Below are 18,257 nucleotides of genomic sequence, written 5' to 3'. Positions count from 1 at the left end.
GGGAAGGTCTACTGATCCAATATGATCTGTTGTCCTAAAGCCAAGAGGTCAAGTACCTGAAGCAAAGGCAGATTGGGGGAGGAAAGAGGGATGAGGACGGAAGGAAGCTGGCATCCTGAGCTGCTCCTGGAGTGATGGGCATCACAGTGGGAAAACAAATGAACGAGAAAATAGCGCAATCGGCATGAGGCTTGTGCTGTAGTCTCTACTGAGGGGTCTCAGTGGGGAGGAAAGCTTTCCTGCTTTGTGGTCAGGAAGCCCTAGACTTTGTATTTCCAGCTGGGGGTCTTGGCACACTTTTAACCCCTCTGCAATTCAGTGTCTCTAGAAAATACTGCTTCCTGATGGATGCGATGAGGATTCAAGGAGATGGATCTATACCTGTTTCCTCTGGTTTCTTCCTTTCCTGTGCACTGAGTCCTGACATGTGAAAAGAGGCCCTAATCAGCACATGTCCAACAGGCTGCTTTTCTCATGAGATCATGTCCTCTAAGGGTTTACTCTGTTCTCTGAGGATTCACTGTTTTGAGGGAGGGGAGCTCAGTAAAGGCTTTGCCTAACTCTGGGAATTAAGACAGAATTAGGACACAGAGAGCCCTGAGCTTATATTCTATTTTATCTGCTCTCCAGCTGCCTTTATTCACTAAACCTTCATTCATCCTCTTAAAATAGGACTGTTGAGAAGAATCAAAAAGTTAAGTGTACAAAGAGATTGATAAGTAGTGGCCATTCCATTGGCTTGGATTAAGAGGGCTGACGTTTCTCTCCAAATCGAGGCCGTAACCTGGGAGAATGTGTTTTGATTTACAACACAGATTGAGATCATCCTATGAACCAGCATCTTGTCTGTTTCACCAGCTCCAGAGGAGTGAGGAGCGCTTGCTCTGTGTCAGCTCCCAGGCTGGGCCCAGAGGAGCTGGGGCACCAGACTCTGAGCACGCACAGTGTAGGATCTGGGTGTGGGGCTGGGCAGTTCTTTGGCAGGTGAGTTGGGTACACTATGCTAAACCCCATGGTACTGCACCCCAAGAGCCACTGGAGAGAAGGGTTGGCTCTGCCTGGGAGGAAAGTCAAGAGAGACCTCAGAAGGAAGCTGACTTCATCCTCATTTAGTGAATAATCATGAAAACCTGAAGATTTCAGACTCCTTTCTCTTCCCTGTGTTTTGAGAGGCATTATGTAGTATAGTGATTAGGAGTATAGACTCCAGAGCCCTTGATTAAAGGGAGGAGGAGAAGGGGACGACAGAGGATGAGATGGTTGGATGGCATCACTGACTCAAAGGACATGAGTTTGAGCAAGCTCCGGGAGTTGGTGATGGACAGGGAAGCCTGGCGTACTGCAGTCCATGGTGTCGCAAAGAGTCAGACACGACCAAGCGACTGAACTGAGAGCCCTAGTGCCTGGGTTCAAGCCTGAGCCCTTCCATTTATGAGCTGTGTGACCTTGAGCAAAATCCTCTTTGTCCTCAGTTTCTTCATTTCTGTATTTGTTTCCGTAAAATAGGGATGGTGGTATTGTATCTGCCTCCCAGAGGGTGCATCATCCAGGACAGTGTCTTGTTTATAACAGCTCCTGGGTAACTGCTTGTTAATATCGCCATTGAGGCTTGCCACCAGAAGCAAGGGAGATTCTCAAAAGGGGGCCCCCTGGAAGCCTTCTCTGCCTGCACAGCCTGGAGTTCCAGGTCCTCAGAGGTGATCTCAGGGCTAGAGGGTGGAGGGGGGTAGGCAGTGGGTTTGAGTGAGTTCCCTCAGCTGATGTGTAATTCTCCTTCTATTTTGCATCTCTGTACAGTCTCTTCATTTGATTTAGACTCACATCTCAAAGGGCTTCCCTGGTGGCTCAGACAGTAAAGAATCTGCCTGCAATGCAGGAGACACAGGTTCAAATCCTGGGTCAGGAAGATCCCCTGGAGTAGGAAGTGTCTACCCACTCCAGTATTATTGCCTGAGAATCCCTGAGGACAGAGGAGCCTGGTAGGCTACAGTCCATGGAGTCGCAAAGAGTTGGACATGACTGAGCCACTTTCACTTCTTTTCCCAAAGGGACAGATGACATTTATTTACCAAAGAATCATTTGAAAGAGAAAACAGTTTCTGTTGAATCCTGGACTTGGCCTTCATACTGCTGTCGCACATGTGTATGTTCCTTGGTTCTTTGTCTCGTCACAACAAAGATTTGGAGTGACGGACATTAAAGCCCCCTCGGCGAGTCGCAGCTCTCAGGTCTTGGATAGACCGTGTTATAGCTCTCAGGTCTCGAATGGACCATGTTATAGCTCTTAGACAAATCAGTGTTACAGCTCAGTGTTACAGCTCTATTTTATTTAGAAGATAGCAGGAAAATCCATCTTTGAGGCATGAGGGCACGTCGATCTAAAGACACGAGGAGAAGAGCACCCACACGCGCGCGTGCAAGAGAGAGACAGAGCGAGCTAGCTTTGGCTCCTCTATTTATCTGTTTATCTCTCCCTGGGCCTGTCCCATGTAAATTGGGCCAGCCAGGAGTGTTGTTTGTTTTACCTGAGGTCCTCACTCCGGTCCTCAGACCTTCTTTTGTTTCATTTTCACGGGCTTTTCCCTTCCTTGTCTTGTAGCCACCGCCATTTTGGACTCCTTTTCCCTGTTCTACCTACGTAACACTTTTGAACCAAGTACCTAATTTTTATTAATAATAATAATAACAACTGTCATTTATTGAAAACTACTTCTGTGCCACGCACAATGCTAAGCTTTTTATATGCATTTTTGTTTACATCTAACTGCAGCCCAAAGGTTTAGGATATTGTTAGTGTCCTCTATCTGCAGATGGGGAAGGTAAGGCTTGGAGACTCTTTAGTTATTAACTTGGTAGAGCCAAGTTATGCTGGGAACTCAACTGGTAAATAATCTGCCTGCAATGAGGGAGACCTGGGTTTGATCCCTGGGTTGGTAAGATCTCCTGGAGAAGGGCATGGCAACCCATTCCAGTATTCTTACCTGGAGAATCCCATGGACAGAGGAGCCTAGTGGGCTACAGTCCATGGGATTGCAAAGAGTTGGATACGACTGAGTGACTAACACCTGTAGAGCCAAGATGGATACCCAGGTTGGTCCAATTCCAAAGTCATTTTGCTTAACCACTCTGCTTCCATTTTGGACCAATACAGTATAATAATGCATATATATGGAATTTAGAATGATAATGATAAGCCTGAATGTGAGACAGCAAAAGAGACACAGATGTATAGAATAGTCTTTTGGACTCTGTGGGAGAGGGAGAGGGTGGGATGATTTGGGAGAATGTCACCAAAACATGTACATTATCATATGTGAAATGAATCACCAGTCCAGGTTCGATGCATGAGACAAGATGCCTGGGGCTGGTGCACTGGGATGACCCAGAGGGATGCAATGGGGAGGGAGGTGGGAGAGGGGTTCAGGATGTGGAACACGGGTACACCCGTGGCAGATTCATGTCAGTGTATGGCAAAACCAATACGATATTGTAAAGTAATTAGCCTCCAATTAAAATAAATAAATTTATATTTAAAAAAAAGAAAACTAAAAAAAAAAGAAAGGGTTCTAGATTCCCTCTCCTGTTTCAGTGTGTGCTGCCTCCGTAGGATTAGTCTTTGTGTGACATGCCCAGCTCTTGCATTCTTCAGGGTGGAGAAGGCTGAGCTGGGGGGCCCTACAGTCATAGCTGAGCTGGTCCACCATTCACCTGTAAGCACGTGCCTGAATGTGTTGGTCCAGGAAAACTGACTCTGAAGGATGGGTTCTGCAGCCAGTCCTTTATAAGTGACCTTCCCAACCCAGGGATCAAACTCACATCTCTTACATCTCCTGCATTGGGAGGCTGATTTTTTACCACTGCGCCACGTGGGAAGCCCCTTATATGTGACTTAATGGTATAAAATAATTCAGAAGGGGAAGCCAGCTATTCCAGACACCACCAAGGACATGGAACTTGGAAATCTTGTGGTGATAGAGTAAAGGGAATGAATGAGAGACAGCTCCCAGAGAGAAAGACTTTGGGGATGGAAGGGGAGGAAGACTGTGTGGCTAAGATGGAGCTTGGAGGAGAAGGACGGGGATCTTAGCAGGTGGGGAGCGTGGAAGCTGGGATTTCAAACAATCAGGTGGACGCTGAGTCCTGAGGAACAGGTGGTCTCTTATTAGACACGAGTTACCCAGTGACCAAGACTGGCATGCGGTAGGTAGTCAATAAATATTCACTCATTTATAAATGTGTGTGGCTGGGGTTGATTGGGGTGGGCAGTAAGCACTTACTGAGTACCTACTGTATGCCAGACACTTAATACACTTTATCTTAGACTATGGTCATAACAACTCTACAAGGTAGGTACTAACTCCATTGAAGTGAGTGAGGCTAAGGTTCAGAGGGGCTGAATCACCTGGTCAAGTTGGACACAGGCGGATGGTGAAACCAGGGCTCCATTCTAGGGGTGTCTCTGAGACAAAAGCCACACTCCATCCATGACATCTCACTCCTTCTTCAAAGAGTTAAACTTCAGTTCAGTTCAGTTGCTCAGTCATGTCCAACTCTTTGCAACCCCATGGACTTCAGCACGCCAGGCTTCCCTGTCCATCGCCAGCTCCCGGAGCTTTCTCAGACTCATGTCCATCGAGTCAGTGATGCCATCTAACCATCTCATCCTCTGTTGTCCCCTTCTCCTTCTGTGTTAAACTTCAGTGTTACTCGAATCTCTCCAGCAATGTCATTGAACCAATTTTTAAAAAGCATAACCTCTGAAGGAAGCCCTGAGAAAGTGAGGTGAGTTGTGTTCACCTTGGCAGAGATGTTGTTATGGAGTCCAAGCTGGCTCTGCTCGTTGCATGACAGGCCAGTGAATCCTAGAGACGACGGGTTGAGGCAGGGAAGAGACTTTAATCGATGAGCCAGCTGATGAGAAGATGGCAGCTATCACCTCAAAATAACCATCTTGTCAGGGCCTGGTTGCCAGGTGCTTTTATGGATCAGAGATGGGGAGAGGCAAGGAAACAAAGTAAAGAGACTATTCAATCCTTGCAAATATCCCCTAGAGTGGCAAGCCTCAGGCAGGGGGACGTGTTAGTTTCATTTCCTTAGAGTCCTTGCCAGGTGCAGGGCTCAGGTGATGTCCCTGAAGCAAGCCATTATGTATGTTTATAATAACAAAAAAGGGTTAAAGTCAGAGAAGCAGATCCAGTGTAAATTTAAATTTAACCCTTCCTGGTTACAAAGTGGGAGAATGTACTTTTGCTCAGTTGAGCCTTTCAGTACCTCTCAAAGGTGGCCACATGTCCTTTCACTCATGGGACAAGCCAATACCCACTCAGTTCATGCAAGTAGCTATCGAATACCTGCTCAGCACAGGATGCCATGTGATACTGGACACCATGCCAGCACTTTGAAGGAATAGATATATAATGAATGAAAGACTGAATGCTAGCCTCTGGAATCTTACCAAGTGGCAATTATAGCCCCAAGTGCCAAGGAAGCCATCAGAACATTTCTGTAGGAAAGATGCAGTGAGAATCATAAATTGCTTTGGTATCACTCTCTTGGGGGCAGCCTGCAAAAATGATCACATTTTTATTTTCAAAAGCCACCTGAAAACACACGGTTATTGTGATGTCAGTCTCCTTCACAGGGGAACTTAGCATTGCAACGCCGTAACGTCTGTTCGTGAGTTGGTGGAAGCCATTCTTTTCCTGTCCAAAGAATTAAGATTTTCTCTGGAACGTAATGTTCAAAACCTCACTGTGTGAGAGACATAAAATACTCCAAAGGGAAAAAAGTGAGGAAGGAAGTTGTGGAATGCACAATATTTTTATGGCTCACATAAAAAAGAGCCATAAAAATATTATTTCATGATCACAGTGCAAACGATTTAAGGCCGTGACTTGAAATGGCTCTTGATGTAAAACTCTGAGATGACAGTTTTATTTGGACCTTGGAGCCTGAGCAGTTAGTTAGTTCAGTCCAGAGGCTCTCTCTAATCCCTCCTAGAGAGAGTGGCGCGCAGTGGAAATTTCCTCAGGACCCAGCAGCCGCTGTGTGGTCTGCATTACGCTGTGAAATCGTCCATTTGCCTGAACTGCCTGGGAGGCCGTGACTGTGGCCTCTTTCCAGTACTCACGTATGAAGGCAACAGTTTTTGCCTAGTTGCAAAGTCCACGCATCCTGCAAGCAGGCCTAGCTTCTAGCTCTGTGACACTGGCATGTTTCCAAACATCCAATAAAATAGAGGATGCAAGTCCATCACACCCTACCTTCTAAAGGTACTGCTTGAATGGCCTGGCAGGGAGCTCTGAGCCACTTCTGGTGAGATGTTCGTGGTTCTGGACAAATTATGTAGTTTGGTTGTCCTTTGGTTTCCCATCTGCATAATGGGTGCAGCTAATTTCCACTGTCACAGTTTGCTATGGAGGAAAGAATGATGTCATGCAAAATGGTAAGGATTATTTTGAAGACCCTAGTCAGTTCAATACAGTCAGGTTAAGTAGCCAACAGCAGTAGAATTCCACAGGAATATTAACTTGAGAATCTGCTTTCGAGTATTTGATGACACAATTTTATTTGTTAACAAATGAAGAATCACTAAATCGCCTTCATCCTCAGTTTAGCCTTTCACTGGGCTTCCCAGGTGGCACAGTGGTAAAAGTATCTGCCTGCCAATGCAGGAGATGCAAGAGACACAGGTTTGATCCCTGAGTCGGGAAGATTCCCTGCAGGAGGAAATGGCAACCCACTTCAGTTTTCTGGCTTGGAAAATTCCATGGACAGAGGAGCCTGGCGGACATGGGGTTACAAAGAGTTGGACATGACAGCACAAGAACAACCAAATGGAGATAATATTAGCGTCTACTTGGTGAGGATAGATGAAGTTAGCAGTTTGGGCCAAAGGATCCAGGTTAAATCCTGGTTCTGCCATGTGCTCACTCTGGACAAGTGAGCATTGGTTTATGTTTCCACCTCCCAGAGTTGTTGGGAAGTTTGAGCAAGACAGTGTATGTGACGCACCGCAGCCAACGCACAGTACATGCTCAAGGAAGGGTAGCTGGTGTCATGATGGAAGCACCACTGCGAGGATTAAGCTGGAATTACGCTTGCAAACGTCTTCCCTGGTGTCTCAGACGGTAAAGAGTTCTCCTGCAAAGCAGGGACCCAAGTTCAATCTCTGGGTAGAGAAGACGCCCTGGAGAAGGAAATGGCAGTCCACTCCAGTATTCTTGCCTGGAGAATTCCAAGGACAGAGGAGCCTGGTGGGCTACAGTCCATGGGGTCGCAAAAAAGTCAGACACAACTGAGTGACTTTCACTCTTACACTCGTGCTTGCAAATAGGGTGGCAATCAGGTGGGGTACTACTCAGGAAATTTAGGTAAGCTCCTCCAGGGCAGGGAGTCTGCAAGCCTAGTATCCCGTACTTAGTAGTATGTTAATTTCCTTTGTTGCTTGAGTGTTGATCAGGTGAGCAATGCTGTTAAGGATGTGTCCTCTTTACCCTTCCCCGAGCCCCCTCCAACTTGATCGAATGAGCCTTGGCTTTTCTCTTGGCCCCACCTTACAGGTCATTCCCGAGACCCTCTCCCCGACCTGGAACCAGATGCTCCTGTTCAATGACCTGGTGCTGCATGGAGACCAGAAGGAGCTGGCAGAATCCCCGCCCTTAGTGGTGGTGGAGCTGTATGACAGTGATGCGGTGGTGAGTGTCTCAGGGCTGCGCCGACCCGGCTTCACCAAAAACACTCTGTTTTCAGCCACCTTCCTTTCTTTATGCGGTCTGGGATGGTGCCTGGATGCAGTCCTCACCTGGGAAAAACACTGATTTTACAGAACTAGGGAAATCGGTGACGATTATTTGTTTTACTAATGGGTTTTTGTTTTGTTTTGATTTTTGCTTAGAGTACCCTTTAGATTACAATTAAAATAGGATCTGATTCACAAAAGTTCAATCGACATTCATTTCTTTAGGAATATAATTATTAAGGACACCCACAGTTTTCCCCAGTCCCCAGTGGGCTCTATATTCTATTGCTGCTGGTAAAAAAAAGTCCATGCCTTTTGAAAACAGAAGGTCTTTACTGATCTCCCTGGCTGGAAGCAAATGGATGCATTGTCACCGATTCAGTCTTGTAACTGGATCTTCTTATTTTGGTTGTTGCTTCCAAGCCCTGAAACAATGCATTTATCCCCATCTCATTTCTGTTATGATGTTAGCCAGACCGCTTCCTCTCCAAAGATGTCTGTGTTCTGAAATGCTGGGCAGATTCTAAAGCTTACTGGAGGATTTTTTTTTAATCACTGAAACAAATCTTTTTCTTTTTTAAACTAAGAAGTCTAAAGGGAAAGGCAAAGGCTTGTTTTAATGTTTTCTTTAATGTCTTTACCTCCTTCGGAGATTATAGAAGCACAGATATATTAAGTACAAGAGTTGTTGCAAGAAAACTTCCTAAAGCCTCCTCACCTCCTCAGAGAAACCTGGCAGCTCCGACCTTCATCCAGGGTCAGGAGGAAATTAGGATGGGAGAACTGGAGAGCATGAAGCCCCTTCTGGCTTTGGAGAAGAGGAAACAGAAGCCCAGAAAGGTCAAATGCCTTTTCAAGGTCACAGCTGGCTGGAGGCACAGCCAGAACTTGAATTTAGCCTCCTGTGTCCAGTCTTTCCTGCACAAGTGGAATGGCCACTGTGACTGTCTCCCTTTAGGCATACATATACAGCTTCTCCTTGTCACTCTCTGGACTCCATTCCCCCATCTGTAAGTTTGGGCTAGGCGGTATATTTATGGGCTTCCCCAGTGGGTCAGTGGTAACGAATCCTCCTACAATGCAGGAGCCTCAGGAGATGTGGGTTCAATCCCTAGGTCAGGAAGATCCCCTGGAGGAGGGTACGGCAACCTACTCCAGTAGATGTGTGTTCTATTGCTGTGCCTAGAATATAGACTTTCTGTAAAGAAGGTCACAAAATAAGCACCTTTTTAATAGAGTCCATAAGAATATGATTCCAATCTTAAGTATTTTTATTTGACAACCAATAACAACAATCAAGGGCTGCCCAGGTAGCTCATCACTAAATCTGCCTGCAATGCAGGAGACACAGGAAGTACAGGTTCAATCCCTGGGTCAGGAAGCTCCCCTGGAGGAGGAAATGGCAACCCACTCCGGTATTCTTGCCTGGAAAATTTCCATGGGCAAAGAGAGGAGTCTGACGGGCCACAGTCCACGGGGTTGCAAAGAGTTGGCCACAACTTAGCACGGACGCACACACGCACACATACAAATAAACACAACAGCAATCAGTCATCATTAAAAACTGAGACCCACCCACTGGACTACAGTGGGTTTCCCTTTGTCTGCTTTTCAGACCCTCTTCTAGATCTCCGTTCATTGATTGCCTTCCTGGGCCCCACCCCAAGCCAAACTCTGTCCAGAAAAGCAAGCCTACATTCTCACATCTAGAGGAAAAGAAAATGTAGCAGAGAAAGAAAATATGAACTGTGTTTTGCACTTTCTTCCTTGAGATATGTGTTGACGTGCAAAAGATTCTGCTCACACCCGTGGGCTGCAGCCATCACAGTCCCATGGTGATGATCAAATTTTAGATTCTGACTCTGCAGGACCTGGCTTCCAGTCTCAAGCTTTCTCTCGATACACGGTGCCTGTGCCCTTATTCAAGTCTGCCGGCTCTGTAAGAGATTAGTTTATATTTGGCATGCAGGTGCTTGAGTTTATGTTTACTCTTTTTGTTTCCAGGGCTCGTTTTAAGTTAATTTTTCTGAGCTAGGATTATGAACAAAATAATTATGCAGAAGATCATTCATTTCATATCCAGCTGCCCTAACTCCACTCATCCCCGGAACAGGTCTGATGGTGCCACTGGATATCAGCAGGCAGCTTCCTCTGTTTTTCCCCTCACCAAGCTTCCTTTTACAGCCAGGAATGCAAATGCTGGTTCATGAGTCCAAAGGCCATGAAGCAGCACAGGTGTTAAAACCCAGCCTCAGCCAAAGAGAGTATGGGCCCTGTCCTTGGATTTGGAGGTCATTTATCCAAGAGTGAAAGCTCTTTCACTTTTGGATCAACAAGAGCTTGGATGAGTGCCTGCCCTGTGCCAAGGGGACATAGCAGTGAATAAAATAGGCAGTCCTGCCTGCCTGCCTGGGGCTTACATCACAGCAGTTCTTGAGATAAACAGCAAAGCAGCCCCAGGTTCCAGCCCCAGGCTGCTTGGGGTGGAACCAGAACTGGGAGCAGGCACTAGGAAAAGGCAGAAGATACACCATCAAGTAGTTCTTCAAGAAACTTACAAGCAAAGCCATTCTAATACTCTTTTACTGCCAAGAACAACTGGGCAGAATCGCTCTATTACTTAAACATGCTGATCTTAATCACCATCATATTACTACGTGCTGTGCTGTGCTTAGTCACTCAGGCCTGTCCAGCTCTTTGTGACCCCAGGGACTGTAGCCCACCAGGCTCCTCTGTCCATGGGGATTCTGCAGGCAAGAATGCTGGAGTGGATTGCCACTGAGGACTTACTATTTACCAGCTATTGTGCAAAGCACATACATTATTACATTAATCATCATGGCCCTATAAACAATGTACCTTTTTTTAAAAAAGAAATTCAGCCAACCCTTTACTGGGGCCCCTGCTGCAGCAGTGGGAGAGTGAGAATCAACAGGTTCCCTTGCTGACTTGCTCCCTGAGAAGGAGGAGCAAACTTGTTCCTTATATGGGGAGAGGGTAACTCTGTCCTTAGGTGGTTTGCCTCCCCCCCCTTAGGTGATGTTGTGTGCAGGGAACATGCGCAGTACCCTACTTTTGCTCTCAAAACAATGTACTTTTAACCCGTTTTTAAGCATGAGGATCAAAATGGCTGAGTAAAGGGTCCAAGACCAGAGATCTAGAAAGTAGTAGATTTGGCGTCTCCAGCTCATGTTTGCCTGGGCTCCAAACTTGTGTTCTCAGCCGCAATGGTGCCCTGCCCTGGAGATCTTTCTGAATGTGTGCTGCCACTTTATTTTCCTTTTCCCTTTCAAGTCTACCCTGGGTGATTATCTTCATTCCACTGAGCTCAATACACTGAAAAAAGATAGCCCCTAAGATGGTCTTCAGCCAGGAAGCCCCTGAGATGACCTTAGAGTTTTCCCTGGGAGCCCAGATAGATTCCATTGCTCCCCGAGCCTATGGAAAAGGACTAGTGGGGCTTAGCAGAAGAAGACAGCGAGACATGGAGACAGCAGTAGGAGGGAGACATGAGGCTGACAGTTTTGTGACGATTAATTACAAAATCACACCGAGACACCAGGTAGGTGACCACCAGGGACAAAAATTCTTATCTTTTCTGCCCTAGGGAAAGCCAGAATATCTGGGTGCCACTGTGGCTGCTCCTGTGGTGAAGCTAGCTGACCAGGACTACGAGCCCCCCAGGCTGTGCTATCACCCCATCTTTTGTGGGAACCTCTCTGGAGGGGACCTCCTTGCTGTGTTTGAACTCCTGCAGGTAAGTGGACTGGAAGCGACAGCTGCACTAGCCATCCATCTAGTCTACCCGGCCAGAGAAGCAGCCTCACAGGAGGTGCACATCCGTCAGTCTGTGCCTGGGCCCTGCCTGCTGTCCTGTGTCTGGAGATGGCTCCTTCTGGGGACCTGGGAGATACCATTTAAGGACTCAGGTGACCAGCTATTCCCAGAGCCCCTGTTCTACAAGTCAGAGTCCCAGGACAAAAGGTCCTTGTGGATTTGGCCAGCAAAGCTTGAGCAGCCCTGTGCTCCATTCAAACCATGAGAGCATATAAAAGGGGAAGGGAGCAAACGTTTGTGGACACTCCCACATGCCCCGTGTTGTGGTTGTTGCCTCACATCCCTCTCATCACACTGAAATCTCCCTCAATCCTGATGAGGTAGGGATTATGATTCCCATTTTACAGATGGTAAACTGAGGATTCATGTAATCGATTGACTTACCTCATCAGTTGGTGGTTGAACTGAGAGCTGAACTTAAGACCTTTAAAGCCTTCTGCTCCTTACACTGTATCACAAAGTTTCCCAAAGACCTCGAGTTCCTAATCTGTCCTACTATGACTTTGGGGAGTTTAGGAACATACATCTAGGAAGAACTTCTCAGAAAGCAAAGGCAGGATACTTGGGGAGGGAAGCTGAGTCTGGTTGAATCATCAAGGACCAAATGGGACAGAGAGAGGACCTGGGAAGAAATGACCTGGTGGGCCTGCATCAGAGAGGTTTCTCTCCCTGACCATCCCATTCACTGGGGGCAGAGGGCACCTGCCCTTTGGATCAGATCAATCCTCTCTAGAAAGCCTGTTTTCCAAAAATCCCAGTTTTAGAAAAATCTCACCTGGTACAGAAACTAGGAAGCAAGCAATCCTAAGACACAGCAAGCGAGTAAGAGGGAGGGTGTTAGAAGTGGATCCCATGGGTGTGGATCTTGTTCCCATCACTTACTAGTGTGCAACCTTGGGTTAGCCATTTAGTCTGTCTCTGTTTAACCTGCAAAACTGGAGATGATAACTAATCTCCCTAAAGTGCCTGGCATGAAGTCAACATGCAGCAAATGCTACCTATTTTATTATTATTATTATACCATGGAATAGTAACGCAGGATATCTCAGTCAGTTCAGTCGCTCAGTCATGTCCGACTCTTTGCGACCCCATGGACTGCAGCACACCAGGCCTCCCTGCGTATCACCAGCTCCCGGAGTTTACTCAAACCCATGTTCATTGAGTCAGTGATGCCATCCAATCATCTCATCCTCTGTCATCCCATTATCCTCCCGCCTTCAATCCTTCCCAGCATCAGGGTCTTTTCCAAGGGTCAGTTCTTCATATCACAAGTGGCCAAAGTATTGGACGTTCAGCTTCAGCATCAGTCCTTCCAATGAATATTCAGGACTGATTTCCTTTAGGATGGACTGGTTGGATCTCCTTGCAGTCCAAGGGACTCTCAAGAGTCTTCTCCAACACCACAATTCAAAAGCATCAATTCTTCGGCTTTCTTTATAGTTCAACTCTCACATCCATACATGACTACTGGAAAAACCATAGCTTTTACTAGACGGACCTAGTCTAGTCCCATATATTTCAGGATATCTAGTCCCATCTATTTCGGGTGAAGAAACTGAGCTGGATAGAAAGGCAATGGCTTACTTGATATGGCAGGTTGGAGCCTAGAATTCATGTATACCAATTCCCCCAAGAGCTGGAGGGCCTGGAGAATATAAGAGGAAGGGAACAGCTACTGAGTTAGACACACCTGTACTCAAATCCAAACTGCCCACGTGTGTAGCTTGGGAGTTGCTTAAGACTATTAGAGATGAGCTCTGAAGTACAGCTAATCAGACTTTGATTGTGGTCTGGTTTTGGCTCCATTTAAGGATGAACTTTTTAATGCTGGAATGGCTGCCTTGGAGAAAGAACAATCTATCTGTTGGGGAACTGAAGCAGGATGAACTTTTAAAGGGCCAGAGTGGCAGAAACCCAGGCATCGGCTTCAGTTCTGCAGCAACTGTAGTCTAGGAGGGGAGAAGAGGACTGGTGAAATCTTTGTCTTACAAATCTTAGGTTCTAGGATTCCAGGATGCCCAATCAGGTGAAAGTTGAATAGAACCAGCTCTCAGCAGATAGATGTGTGCTGCACAGAAACATGAACTCTTAGCACTGAAAGAGTGACCTTCAAAACCAGCTGGTCCAGTCTTTCCTCAAGGGAGGGTCCAGGTGATTTTAGGCTGTCCATGAGTGATTTTAGGTCAAAATTGGGTCAAGTATTAAGTAATATTGAATTGATATTGGTGGAGTTTTGCTTCCCCCCCCCACCCCAGGTTTTTTGAGATATAATTGACATAACTTTGTATAAGTTTAAGGTACTTCAGTTCAGTTCAGTTGCTCAGTCATGTCCAACTCTTTGCAACCCCATGAACCACAGCACGCCAGGCCTCCCTGTCCATCACCAACTCCCGGAGTCCACCCAAACCCATGTCCATTGAGTCGGTGATGCCATCCAACCATCTCATCCTCTGTCGTCCCCTTCTCCTCCTGCCCTCAATCTTTCCCAGCATCAGGGTCTTTTCAAATGAGTCAGCTCTTTGCATCAGGTGGCCAAAGTACTGGAGTTGCAGTTTCAACATCAGTCCTTCCAATGAACACCCAGGACTGATCTCCTTTAGGATGGACTGGTTGGATCTCCTTGCAATCCAAGGGACTCTCAAGAGTTTTTTCCAACACTACAGTTCAAATCATCAATTCTTTGGCGCTCAGCTTTCTTCACAGTCCAACTCTCACATCCATACATGACCACTGGAAAAACCATAGCCTTGACTAGATAGATCTTTGTGGACAAAGTAATGTCTCTGCTTTTTAATATGCTATCTAGGTCGGTCATAACTTTTCTTCCAAGGAGTAAGCATCTTTTAATTTCATGGCTGCAATCACCATCTGCAGTGATTTTGGAGCCCAGAAAAACAAAGTCACCCACAGTTTCCACTGTTTCCCCATCTATTTGCCATGAAGTGATGGGACCAGATGCCATGATCTTAGTTTTCTGAATGTTGAGCTTTAAGGTTGACAATATGGTAATTTGATATATGTATGTATTGTAAAATGATTACCACAATAAAGTTAATGAACACAGCCATCACTTCATGTGGTTAACCTTGTGTGTGTGTGTGAGTGAGTGTGTGAGAAACAGAGAGAAAGAGAGAGAGAGAGAGAGAGAGAGAGAGAGAGAGAGAACTTTTAAGATCTACTCTCATAGCAATTTTCAAGTGTACAGCACAGTATTGTAACCATAGTCACCACACTGTGCATTAGATTCCCAGAACTTACTCATCTTCCAACTGCAAGTTTGTGCCCTTTGACCACCCTTGCGCACTTTCCCCACCTCCCCACCCCTGTCAATCTACCAATCTACTCTCTGTTTATGTGGTTTTTTACTTTTCAGATTCCATGTATAAGTGATGTCATACAGTATTTGTCTTTGTCTTTGACTTACCTCACTTAGCATTGCGCTCTCAAGATCTATCCATGTTGTTGCAAATGGAATTTTGCCTGTTTTGATCCTTCTAGCTACTTATAATCCCTCTTTCAACTTGCAACCGTCTTTTTTAAGGAAGCACAGGCTTCAGTTTCAGTGCCTCTAAAAAAACATCAATATTATCTACAGGAACATTTCTCTGAGTCTGCTTGTTTGAACACCAGCCTCTCCAGACAGAGTGAAAAGAAAGTTTAAGAAATGCTACACATGACCTATTCCAATAACATTGTTTTGTTTTCATTGGTTTTCTTTTTAAAGTTACTTTCCACTGATGGCTAATGGCTTTTTTTTACTTAGGAACCTGAAGTTTCTTTTCTGAAAATGAAATGATATCTAATGAAAATGTTTAGTAGATAATAGCACACTTGATAAAAGTGGTAGCTATTGTTGTTTAGTTGCTAAGTCATGTCCGACTCTTTGCAACCCCATGGACTGCAGCACACCAGGCTTCTCTGTCCTCCACTATCTCCTGGAGTTTTCTCAGATTCATGTCCATGCTATCTAGCCATCTCATCCTTTGTTACCCCCTTCTTCTCCTGCCCTCAATTTTTCCTAGCATCAGGGTATTTTCCAATGAGTTGACTTTTCGCATCAGGTGGCCAAAGTATTGGAGTTTCAGCTTCAGCATTAGTCTTTCCAATGAATATTCAGGGTTGATTTCCTTTAGGATTGAGTGGTTTGATCTCCTTGCAGTCCAAGGGACTCTCAAGAGTCTTCTCCAGTACCATAATTTGAAAACATCAGTTCTTTGGAGCTCAGCCTTCTTTATGGTCCACCTCTCAAATCTGTACACAACTACTGGAAAAACTGTATCTTTGACTATACAGATCTTTGTCAGCAAAGTGATGTCTCTGCTTTTTAAGTGGTAGAAGAAGGACTGATGTGAGTAAACCAGCTCTAGCGTCATGCTCTCATTTTACATGCAGAAAGCTGAGGTTCAAGTCTGGCTAGATTGGATTCAGTCAACTGCTCTTTTCACTGCACAAATCTTCCTGAAGGATGTCCCTTAATCTAGGGGTCCCCAATCTTCCAGACCATAGACTAGTACCTCCTGTCAGGTCAGCGGTGGCATTAGATTAGAAATAAAGTGCACAATGAAAGTAATGCACTTGAATCATCCCCAACTCCCCCCCCGCCCCACCACCAATCCATGGTAAAATTGTCTTCCACAACAAAACCAGTCCCTTGTGCCAAAAATGTTGGGGACCCCTGCCCTAATCCATCAGTGAGGGCTGGACCAGCAGATCCCGACAGGCTCTCTGAAGGAGAGAGCCTTCATTTGAGCTTTCTCCAAATGCCATGGTCCCACCTCTGATCCTCCTTCCCTCCCTCCGCGATGAGCCGGGTGGACTAATGCTTCCTGACGGCAGGGTGGATGGAGGCAGCCTTGTCAGAGGCTAGCAGCCTAAGCGACACAATTCATTAGGGTTTCATGTGGACTTCCTCTCAGCTGATTCCTTGTCCAAAAAGTAATTTGAGCATCAACACAACTGTCTCAGCTGGTGGATCTCATACAAGCTGAGCAGGCAGGAGCTGGAAAATTCCTTCATTGTCACCTGTGGCTCTCAGCGTCTATCTGCAAGGGTTTACCTTCAGCCTCTCCTTCTCCATTACTGAAATGCTGCCCTGTCTCAGAAGAAGGGTTTGGTACCCGGGTTCTTCGATGCCCCAGACTGAATGCCTTATCTCCATTTTCCTCCCCTACCCAGCTAGCTGCCCCCTGTCCTCCCAGTCCTGGCCCACACCCCCTCCCACCCCATTCTCCCACTCTCTGCCTTGAGAATTCAGATTCAAATGTAGTTCTTCACTCTGGGTCTATATCCATGGCTAGGCCAAGTGTTCTAGCCAGATGATCGTCCCTTGTTCCCATAGACCCTCGTTTCATCAGGATTGTTCCACCTGCCTCTTTCCTGGTCTAACCTACTCTAACCTACTCCTCTTTCCTTGTTCACTCAATTCTCCACATTCCTTCCAGAAGACAATTCTCTATACTACTCTCCTCTTAAGAAATGATCAATGTCTGTTTGCTTCTCACCTCCAAGAAACTTTCCTGAAGACTATATTTTTGGAACATGAGTTCCTCTGCTGCTGCTGCTAAACTGCTTCAGTCATGTCTGACTCTGTGATCCTATGTACCCTAGCCCACCAGGCTCCTCTGTCCATGGGATTCTCCAGGCAAGAATACTGCAGTGGGTTGCCATGACCTCCTCCAGGGTATCTGTGGTTAAAAGAAAGTTTGAGAAATTATTCATTGTTTTATATATCCCGTTTGGGGCCTTGAAATGCCCATTACCATAGTAAAGACTCTGAGAAGTCAATTACAAAGAAACTTTTGAAATTCTTTTTTGAAATTCAACATTTCGCCAATGTTTTTGAGTACAATTTTTTTCTTTTTTTGCATGACAACTCTTAATATTTCATGAAAAGAAAATGTAGCCCCTAGGAGAATGTCAGGTGTCCATAGCTTGGCATTTAAGCTCTCCCCAAATTAATTTATCTTCAGACTGCTTTTTCAGCCTCACATGTCAGCACAGTCACTCTGCACATGCTGTGGCCTCTTTATAGCAGACTGTTCTGAATTCTCAGACCTCACCATGCAAACGTCCTCGGTTTCTAGCCGCACTGTCATCCTGTTCCAAAATGTTTCCCTACTCTGCCCATCCCGACCCCTGCACTCTACTTACTATTTAGAAAACTGATCATCACCGCCATTCAGGACCAGAGTGGCCTCCTCCAGGAAGCTTTCCCCCTCCCCCACCTCAATCAAATGTTTTCTCCTCTTCCACCTGATGTCACTTTGCCTCTTTTTCGGTTTAATCCCGGCTTTGATAAAGTCCATTGTTTACAGGCTTGCCTCCCTTAATCTGTAGTTTTTTTGAAGGCAAGATCTACTTCACCCATTCATTCATGCACTTAAGTAAATATTATCCTGTGTCTATTTTGTCCCAGAATGTTCCTAAGAATTCATCAGTGAATAAAACAAACTCGCTGACCTCATGGGACTTGTATTCTAGGGAAGGGAAGATAATGGACAACACTATGTAAATTGTAACATAGCAGCAGTGTGGTAAATGCTGAAGAGAAAGGGAAAGCACGTGAAATATGAAGCAGGTGTGGGTGTTGTGGGAGCGAGCAGAGTTAACACTTTAGGCATCCAGGGAAGGCTCCCTGAGAAAGTGGCATTTAAGCCAAGACCTGAAAGGGGCTTTAAAT

At 45.8% G+C, this 18,257-nt stretch overlaps 1 protein-coding gene across 1 annotated transcript in view; it reads left to right on the top strand.

Moving 5' to 3' along the window:
* FER1L6 (fer-1 like family member 6) overlaps window positions 1-18,257 on the top strand; it is a 129,855-nt gene that overhangs the window by 56,666 nt on the left and 54,932 nt on the right. Inside the window, exons 20-21 of the mRNA XM_052651744.1 lie at window positions 7,563-7,697; window positions 11,349-11,498. Coding sequence (XP_052507704.1) covers window positions 7,563-7,697; window positions 11,349-11,498 — 285 coding nt within the window. The remainder of the gene's footprint in view (window positions 1-7,562; window positions 7,698-11,348; window positions 11,499-18,257) is intronic.

The sequence above is a fragment of the Budorcas taxicolor genome, chromosome 14, assembly GCF_023091745.1.
Source record: "Budorcas taxicolor isolate Tak-1 chromosome 14, Takin1.1, whole genome shotgun sequence".
In the NCBI taxonomy this organism is placed as follows: Eukaryota; Metazoa; Chordata; class Mammalia; order Artiodactyla; family Bovidae; genus Budorcas; species Budorcas taxicolor.
Note: the sequence above shows the minus strand (reverse complement) of the source record. Positions and strands in the feature narration are given on the sequence as shown.